The sequence below is a fragment of the Montipora capricornis genome, chromosome 6, assembly GCF_036669925.1.
Source record: "Montipora capricornis isolate CH-2021 chromosome 6, ASM3666992v2, whole genome shotgun sequence".
In the NCBI taxonomy this organism is placed as follows: Eukaryota; Metazoa; Cnidaria; class Anthozoa; order Scleractinia; family Acroporidae; genus Montipora; species Montipora capricornis.
In genome coordinates, this window is record NC_090888.1 from 73,315,245 (window position 1) to 73,325,244 (window position 10,000).

General features: G+C 38.3%; 1 protein-coding gene across 3 annotated transcripts in view; it reads right to left on the reverse strand.

Moving 5' to 3' along the window:
• Positions 1 to 10,000, reverse strand: part of LOC138054525 (uncharacterized protein C6orf118-like) — a 17,519-nt gene that overhangs the window by 3,425 nt on the left and 4,094 nt on the right. For 2 of the 3 annotated variants that reach the window (XM_068900980.1, XM_068900979.1), the window contains exons 4-9: positions 8,709 to 8,917; positions 8,016 to 8,144; positions 7,695 to 7,879; positions 6,140 to 6,207; positions 3,137 to 3,216; positions 1,443 to 1,550 (exon numbers count right to left, since the gene is read on the reverse strand). In XM_068900980.1, coding sequence (XP_068757081.1) covers positions 1,443 to 1,550; positions 3,137 to 3,216; positions 6,140 to 6,207; positions 7,695 to 7,879; positions 8,016 to 8,144; positions 8,709 to 8,917 — 779 coding nt within the window. Of the gene's footprint in view, positions 1 to 42; positions 209 to 1,442; positions 1,551 to 3,136; positions 3,217 to 6,139; positions 6,208 to 7,694; positions 7,880 to 8,015; positions 8,145 to 8,708; positions 8,918 to 10,000 lie in introns of all 3 variants that reach the window. The other variant, XR_011133275.1, reaches the window with a different exon arrangement.

Genomic DNA, 10,000 nt, shown 5'->3' on the forward strand with positions numbered 1-10,000 from the left:
AATCACTACTGTTAGTCTACATCTGTTCCATCAAATTAATACCTCATCTGCTCCATGAATGAGCCAAGAAAAGGAGAGAATTGTTTCCTTGCATCAAGTCTTCATTCCGAAAATTGAACTCTTGCAAAATGTTACAAATGCAATGCACTCTAAACAGTGGGTCAGGCAATCCGCGGTTAAGGAATTTAACAAAAAGTGCAATTTGTGACTACAAAAAAGAAAACAAAAAGAACACTAAGGGAAAAAAAGAGAAGAAAAAGTGAACAACCATCCAAGGCTAATTGCCATGTCAGATTGTGAAGAAACAAAAAATTTAGTGTGTCACCTCGTGTAAGGGACTTTGTAGTTTAGCATGCTTCTTTCATGCGCCCAGTGCAGCTGAGGGCTCTGGTTCGAGCCACTGTACTGGGTTGTAATCGTTCCCCTGTATCCCCCCAGTTGTTTTTGTGGGGCTTAATTCAATTTCTGCAGGGTATGCGCGTTTATGACTACGAAGTCTACTACAAACTTAAGGAAAACAAGAAAATAATAAAAAGGAATGGGCCTGAAGTGTTACTGTGGCTGCCTATGGCATCCCACGGAAAACAAAGAAACCATCATGATGTACACACACACTGACAACAAAAAAATGAACGAGGTGTACCAAGAAAGTGGCAATGATAGAGCAAAAGTCATTAAAAATGTACCTATCTTAATTAGTAATATTTTTTTGTTAGGAGTACCAGAAAAGTTTCTAATAATTTGCACAGTAGTAATAAAAATGTAGTAAGAAAAGCATGGGAAGATTCTTACTAGTGTGTCCCTGGAAACTAGCTTATAAAATCCTCTGAAAGCATTTGATTCTTTATCTTCTTACAAATTAAGATATAGTATATATAATTATGATCACTAAAACTAAGCTGATCACCATCTATCATCTATAATTTAACAGGAAAGAAAAAATGGAATAATCCTTATCATCCAAGAACATGGCCCCATGCTTGGTGTTATTAAATTTTACTATCATGTTATTGCAGAAACAGATATTTGTGACTTGAACACCATGAAATACATGTAACTGCATTTAAAAAACAACTGGATCAATGTCTGAATCTACAGCTCTTCGTTGTCTGCACACATTAATTTTTTTAAAATCTTACATGGAAAATAAATCATTATTTTATAAATACCGGTTTGTTAATATGCTAGAAGTAGTGAGTGGGGAACCAGACTGAAGGCTTTAGACAAATCCATTGATATCACTGCCATTACCAGCATCTTCCCTTTGGTGACCTATCGACTCCATTCCTCTGTTAGCCAGAGCATAGATATCTGACAACTGTAGTTATTGCAGTGCTTATGTCAATACATTTTGCACCTCAAAAAGTGATGATTTGACCTTGAAAAGAGAATTTCTCCCATAAAAAATAGCAAGGATAAGAATATTTTTAATAAGTGTTTACCTCTGTTTCCTTGATGCAATGTTCAAGATGTTGACAAACAGTGACTGGTACACAGTACTCCTTTTGGTGTCTCTTGATGTCGTCAATATGGTCCAACTGAGCTAAAATCTGTCATCAAGACAATATCATTTTTACAAGATACATTTTATAATTTATGCTACATTCATTACATGTATGTAATGTGTACTTACAATAATAATATTGTAAGCTTTCAATTATTGACAACTCCCGACATACAGGTGTATAACTAAGATGAGATAGAAAACAAAAACCGGCAATTGCCCCAACCAGTAGGACAGGGAGACAGTTCTCTACTTACAAGTGTTCACAAGCAGTTAAAAGTTGAACTACACTGTAGTGACTACCCAGAGCAATGCCATCCAGTAAGACCTTGTAATGCCAGTATTTAGAGCACTGGCAAGTTAGAACTTATTGGGCTCTAAAAACTGAGCCACATCCTTCAAAATTCATTAACAATACGTGAGCATACGTCATGTATAATCATTATGATGTCCTATGTGCATGCATCGTTAAGCCTAGTTTTCCGGGCTGTCCCAGATTTTTGCTGACATATCGGAAAACCACCAGACGCTTGTCTCAGATTCTCATACCTAAAGAGGATTCCGACCTCTTCACACTTGCTAATTGGCGTCCGATAACTTTATTAAACCTAGACTACAAAATTGCGGCAAAAGTCATTGCCAGGACAATGGAACCAGCCTTAGCTCTTCTTATTAATCCCGACCAAACAGGCTTTATAAAAGGTAGATACATCAGACAAAATATCAGGCTAATAAACGATATTCTTGAGCAAACAAAGCTTCAGAACATTCCTGCCACACTTTTACCGCTTGATTTTCGAAAAGCTTTTGACACAATTGAATGGGAATTTATACAAAGAAGTGTTGCACTATTTAATCCAACGCTGGATCTCTACTCTCTATGCTAATAAAGAAAGTGCAGTTTTAAATAATGGTTTCTGTACTAACTACTTTTGCCTATCAAGAGAAGTGAGACAAGGTTGCCCTCTGTCCCCGTACCTATTTAATTTGGGCGCAGAAGATTCAGTGGGAAAAACAACGAACTTTACCAACCGTTTGATGATGGGTTGCCTCAGGTTCTTGCAGTGTTCTAACAGTACCTTGGTTTTCTTAGCAATAATTATTATTATCAGCCTGACCAGCAGAATACTGGCTTACATGTAGATGAGTCTTGAAGATGTGTTCTTGTGAAATCTGGTCCTGGAATGATCCACATGGCATTCCAATTTGCCTCACCCTATTCCCGTGTTCTTTTTCAAGTCCACAAAGTGCATCAACATTGTATGTTCTTTTTTGCAAATTAAAAAAATTATTTAAGAGGGTTGTCCCTTTCGAACATTGTATTTTAAAGCTGTTAAAAAAACTCTTAGCACATGTTTTATTGGGTCTAAAGACACTCATCTAGGTCTTGTGTCATTATTTAAACTCAATAACCACTGTAGCTCGTCTTTCTAAACATTACCTCAACACAACTTGGCACTCTTTGAGACACAAAGAATGGTCAGGGATTGTTCAAGAGAATGATGGCTGGGATCCTGCTCTGAAACCCAGAGTTTCTCCTTACCAACAGGGTATATCTCCTATTTATTTTACATTCCCCTAATGGCTTTGCTCATGTCAAATGTCAGGAGATTGTTTGCAGTTTATCCTTGCCTGTGCATGTAACTCCTCCACTTGTTCCTCAAGGTCTTTTGGAACTTCCTCAATGTGAACAGAAGCCTTGGCTTGGGGTTCTGTAAGCACCCAACAAACAAACAAACAAATAAATTAATAAAATTTATATTAAATAAATAAACAGGGTTAAGAATTAATTTAGGGTACAGTTGAACGTCCTGTATTAAGCAACCACCCAAAATGTCAAGTCTAGGTGGGTTGCTTACAAGACCTTAGACCAAGTCAAGTCAAAAATTTACCTCATTAGCATAACGTTATGCTGCATGTAACTGCAGAGACTTAGGGTACGTTCCTTTGGGATGATCCAAAAAAGGATCACTGATCCAAGATCACTTGGATCATGCTTCATCAAAGGAATGGGAGTGGATTTTTCAGGTACCTTTGATGCACCGTGATCCAAGTGATCTTGGATCAGTGATCCTTTTTAGGATCATCCCAAAGGAACGGACCCTTACTCCATGCACCAATGCACAGTAGTCACAAAAACATTTATTCTCATGTGAATACATGGGCCGGGGTCGGGGTGTGTCTTTTTTCCTTTTTTTTTGTTTCAATTTTTGTCGTTATTCTCCTGTACAGTTATTTTTGAATGTTCGACATCTTTTCTTCATTTATGGTGGAAATTAGTCAAAAAAATAAGGAACATAGGATTGCTACGAAAGGGACATCTTTGTTTTTTGAAATGAAGATAATTTCTGACTGAAATTGGAGTTGTTGTGGGGAATATACGCTAAACCTAGAGACACTGAAGACTCGCTGAGCTCCACATTTTAAAACCAAACCCCAGCAAAACAAGCTTTAATGCAACAACACTTGATGTCCCTTGTGCATCTAGCATCCAAGTATCGCTGGGATGCCGTTCTATCCTTTCACGCCACAGTTTGGATTGCATCGAAGCCAGGCTCTGCATTTGGGGTGACGATTTTAGTGCTTTCATATCACCAAGTCAAACAGTCTTCCGCAAAATTGCTCACTCCAAGCAACAACAACACCCACTTCACAGCAACCAGTAGCAACCGGGAGCACAATTATTGTTGTGAGTGGAACCTTTACTGGCTCCTGCTGTAATGCGTCACATCAACAGGCAGTGGAACGCGTTTGTGCGTATTGCAAACTTCCCAAACACACCATCGCTTCATGCCCAATGCCTCCCTCGTCTGATTGACTAGTCACCTTTTCTCCACCTCCACCTGCCTCTGACCAATCCAATACCTTTGCCAATCCTCCTCTCCTCTCCTTGAATGTTCTGACCTCGCCACCTGGTCGACTTTCACTCTCTTGCACCCACTCACATGCAGCAGTTGTTCATCATAATTATTCTCTGCTCAAAATCGCCGCTCCTGAATGCCTTTGGTGCTCATATTCCTGTTCCGTGTAAGTTGAATTTTCCTTTATGGAACTCTGCCCTCGAACACTATTCTGACCGCATCGTCGCTCATTTTCTCACTTTCAGTTGGCCAATCAACTACCGTGCTGGGGCTTAAAATCCACAACCATTGTCACCAAACCACTCCTCAGCGGTCCGCTTTCCTGACACCATGGATACCTTTTTGTTCACTGAGATAGAACATCCAGCCACGGCTGGGCCTTTCATTTGCAATCCTTTTCCGACACCTCTGGAAACTTCCGCGCTTCAAACTGTTTTTAGAGATGGAAGTAAACAATGCGTCGATTTGGCTCTAAGCTTTCCCCACGACGCCTCAGTCAATAATGGAATTTCTAAGGATTCTTGTCTTCACAAGCCCTTCCACCTCACTCTTTCCTAGTTCCTCTAATTTCGTCGACCTTATTGTAGCCAAGGGCCCAGGTTGTTACCTTTTCAAGAAAGATTTGCTGTGCGTACTGACAATCCCCGTTGACCCCAAAGATTACATGTACATCCTTCTTGAAAATTTGAAAATCAAAACAAGCATTTTTTAAATTAATATTTAATTTCAGATCTACAAAATGCTTTCATTGGATAAAGTTCGAACAATTTCTATTGTTAGCATTATGTTCTGTGGTTCAAAGTAATTTTCTTGTTTGAGTGGAGGCTCCTTTTAATACCCTAAAAGTCTCATGAAATGAATGAATGAATGAAACTTTATTTAATCTCGGGATTGATGAGGTTGATTAGACCTCTAGCAAAAAAAATATGCTAATAAGCCAAGAGAAATAAAGAAACGGAAATCCTAAAAGTTATTAATTTTACAGAATAAGACATAAAAATTACATGACATAGCTATATACAATAAAAAGCCCAATTACTCAAAAGAACATAGATATTACAGTGTATATAGAATTAGCTAAAACCTTAGCTGTCTGACTGCTTTTTTAAAGGCTGATAATGTGCTTAGGGATCTTAAGGTATCAGAAATCTTGTTCCAAGTAATAGCCGGCAAGTACTTTACTGAGTTCTTGCCATAACGAGTCCTACAATGTATTAGGTTTCATAAAGTACATGTATGGTAGTTTTACGTAGCAATAATGAAATTATTATTGGAGCTGACCCAATAAAACAAATTTCTATTTAAATAGATAAGTTACATTATATTGGTAGAATTCTAGTGTGGGTTGGTATTCTGAAGAAAACAACTGTTGACAAACGTACGTCTTTCCATATACTTCATAGTCATGTACTATTTTAGTGCTTTCAAGCTATTCTTTAGAACGATTACTCGGCAAAAATGGCAAAACAATAAGCTACATGTAGTTAATGAGGCAGATGCATATTCGCGTATATTTATACGCAAATATGTGTACATATGTATGGTTATACGCACATATGCATATAAATTTGTGTGCGCTTTTCGGTTAAGGTATTTCTGAGCGATACTGTTACAGTAACCATTCACAAAACAGCCAGGGGCCAGTTGCTCAAAGCCTGGCTAGCATGTTGAAACATTGGTCCTTGAATCGTAACCTTTTAAGTTGCATTCATAGTGTCAAAGTAGCGTCAAAGTATGTTAGATATACAAATGTACACTGTAAGAAGTGTCTTACCAACTACAACTTTGGCTTGTAACTCTTCTGATGTGCGCACCTCTTCTTCATGAAGGACTTGGGTTAATCTGCACATTAAAATTATTGCCATTATGTAGTGCTCAGCAGTATTATTGGCTCACGTTGACATGCTATTCAGATCCCGGGGTTGGGGGGGGGGGGGGGGTGGGGAGGTGGTAGACTCCCATATAAAAAAGGGAGGGATGCGCATCGGAAATTTTAAATGAACCCCCTAAAGGAGACCAATCTGGGTGTGGCCCAGGCTTTTTTGACCCCTAAAGTAAATATACACTTTTATGTTTCTTTGCATGCAACCCTAAAGGAGACCTTCACGGCTACATACAAATGTATGACGGCGTTTTGCCCAGAACACCCTACAAAAGTGAGACCAAAATCCAAAAATTACCCCCATACATGTAAGTGAGATGATGAGCATCCCTCCCCTTTTTATATGGGAGTTCCCCCCCCCCCCCAAGCTTCAGATTACCCTTAAAATACTAGAAATAATTAAGGATTAGTAAGGTGTGTTTGCTTCCTGCTTTGTCATTGGCGAGGCATTTGAAAGTAGTGGTATCTTTTGAGGACAACCGGTTTGTACCCTTTTCTAGCCGGTATTCGTTCAGTAATGAACTTCAAGGTATCACACAATTTTGACTGTTATCTTGTTGCTCGTAATTTTATTAAAAAACATGTGCTATATATATAAATGCAACATCAGTTTTGTGGGATATCAATAGTCTTTCTGGCTGGATAGCCAAACAGCTTGACTCCCTGGCGTGTACAGCATTGAGTATTGTCGAACCATCACTTACCCATAATATTAACCCCGTAAAAAAATAAAACAAAAACAATGTATATGTATACTGTCGATGTACTGTGTAGATTTTGCAGGTCATTTTGTTCCTTAGATTAATTGCAACCAAACTAGGTCATTAATTATTTTTATTTCAACCTACACATGTAGGTCATTTTCTTTTAAACTAGGTTCAAGTTGATAGTAGGAAACATCTACAAAAATAAAGTAGAAATGCTCTAATAGTGCTACAACAGATATACTTGTGACTCAGAGATGTTTTTTTTTTTTAAGAATTAGAGACTATTTGAACCAGTAGTTCACGTAAATAAAATGGCATGTCATTGAATGTATATTTTGAAGTGTGGGTTATAGACGAATGAGAGAACTTTGTGATCCTTTCGCTTAGCTGGACAATTTAAGAAATTATTGCTTTTATAGACACCTGAAAAATTCAGGTGGCTCCAATGGGATTCAAACCATAACCTCTGCGATGCAGGTGCTCAAATATACATTCATTTCATTCATCACGTCCTTCAAAGGAACAAATGAACCCAACAAATTCACTTTCCTGCTCCCAACTGTGTGGCTTCATTAGCTCAGTTGGTAGAGCATTGCACCAGCATTGCAGAGGTCATGTGGATTTGAATCCTGTTGAATTTTTCAGGAATCTGTAAAAGCAAAAATTACTTAATTGTCCAGCTACAGTAAGTGTGAGGATCACTCCTGAACTTCTCTCATTAATAGTTCATGTGCTTGTACCTCGCATTTTCATCCAAAAGGACCCTTGCTTCCTTTTCCAAAGCCTGTACTCTTTTCTCCTCATCTTTCAGTTTATCTGAGGCAGAGGGGTTTTCAGAGAGACTATCAATGTGATGGTAGAGTACTTTATGCTGAGATGGTTTTTGCGTGTCCAACAAATGTGACATGTAACTGTCATATTCATCCTACAATTAAAAAAAATAACAATTATTATAACCTATCGAAATATAATTTTCTCCAAGAGAGGAACAATCATAATCAAGCAACACCATCTCATGCAAACACAACAAACTACATAAAAAGAAAGAAAGCGGTATTTACTTTAATCCTTGTTAAGAGAGGTCCAAATGTCTGAGAATCTGCAATAATCTCATCCAATACTTGGTTGTATAACTGTAGTCTAAGGAAGTTTGGTCCTCTTTGGCTTCCTGCTTCCAGTGCAGAAAGTTGCTAGGATAGTTAAGTAAACCAAATCTGTAACAAGACTGTTTGACTAAATTAAGGGTTAATTTAAATAATAATCATTTATCATTTAGATTAATGACCTTTGGAAAAAGATTCTGACAAACATTGACAACATTGGGATGCAACAGGGATGGCACAGTGGTGTCAGAACACACGCCTGCCACCAATGTGGCCTGACTTTGACTCCCAGACCACAGGCAGACAACACTCTGTTGGTGTTGTTGTTATCGATCTGCAGAAGGATAAATTCATTACGGCGGTTGCGATTTGCTCGGCAATTAAGTTTGAAAGCAAATAATTCAATGATAGATCAAAGAAAGTGTCACAGAGTGCTGTGTTATGTTTTTTGGGTCATTCTGAGCTGTTTTAGGTGTCTTTTTTCCGAGATCTTTTCTGGACTGCCAGTTAGAGAGTAAAGAAAATTGACAAGGCAAGCAACACCAAGCTGCCGGCCAGTGACCTAATGGCTTGTTCAAGCTGGAACTGACGCCAAACCAGTGAAATTCTCACCTAAAAGTTTTCAAAACTCTTTTGTTATAGACAGTGTACCTTGGCTAATCTCTGTTCCAGACTGCGAACGTTCTTTTCTCCTGTAAGGACTCCTCTGTCATGAGCATCTCCCAAGTTCATCACTTGATCACCAAACTTCTTGAAGCTGGCAAACTGCTCAGTTTTTGTTGGATAACTCAAGTACGTCTCAATAAATGCATGTTGTGTGTGCAAGTCCTTTGTCTTGGATTTCTCTGCACAGGAAATGCCTCATGTAAAAGAAAACAGTAATGGTTGGTCATGATAGATTTTTGAGTTTACAAAGTTCAACAGTTTCAGAATACAATCAACTCTTTGATCAAATCTCAAACATACTACAACCAAAATCTAATATCCCTTGATTTGCTTAACAAAACTTCTGAAATCTTAGCAAAATGACTCCAACATCCTTCTGCTGATACAGTAACTCAAGGTACTTTCTTGACAGCATAATACAGTGTACCTCTGTCAGTCTTTTAAGGGCCTTTAAGGATGGGGGGGGTGCACTTTAAGCTTGAGCCAACCTTAAGAACACATGAAAAAGTTGATTCATTCATCCCTTTTCTTTGATTGTTATTATCTTGCTGTTTCTGATCTGACTGAGCGAACCTTTTTTATCAGGTGGGGGGGGGGGGGGGGCACCCCCCCCTGTGTACGTGCCTGCAGCCAATTTATCAGAATTGACTTCTGTCAAGACTGGAGAGTCATTAGTCACCAACAGTCCTTCTCACAACTACAATCACATGAGCAAGGCACAAAGCAGTCGGACATACGTCTACATTGTAGAGGCAATGATTTTGTTTTGGATCAAAATGCATCTACATGTATATATTATTTACCATCAGTTTGTTCCAATTTTAGTATTTTTATTGTTTTTTTTTTGTGTTACACTGTACACCTGTTTAAACACACTGTCTTGAATTTACACTTGCCATCATTACATTTACAGTTTGAACTTACGATACCTTTGTTAGAGACAGGACGCAGCTCTTTACAACCTCTAATTTCATTGAATCCCTTTAGGATACAACTCTATTGTTTTTAGAGATAGGGTCCATTGTTTCTTTTGTATCGTTCTTTGCGTCCATTGTTTTCTGAACCAATCCTGAGAGCCGTTGTAATATGTAGCTGCGTACTGACCCCTTTGTTAACCAATTGACTCCTAGGAGTGAGAGTTACATGTACATGTACATGTAACAGATTTTACTTTGTCTAATGTCAGAAAACTATATTCGTAAAATGGGGGCATCTTGGGGTGCCTGAGGAGTGAATGGGTTAATTAATAGATTTTAGTATAAATACACAGGTGATTA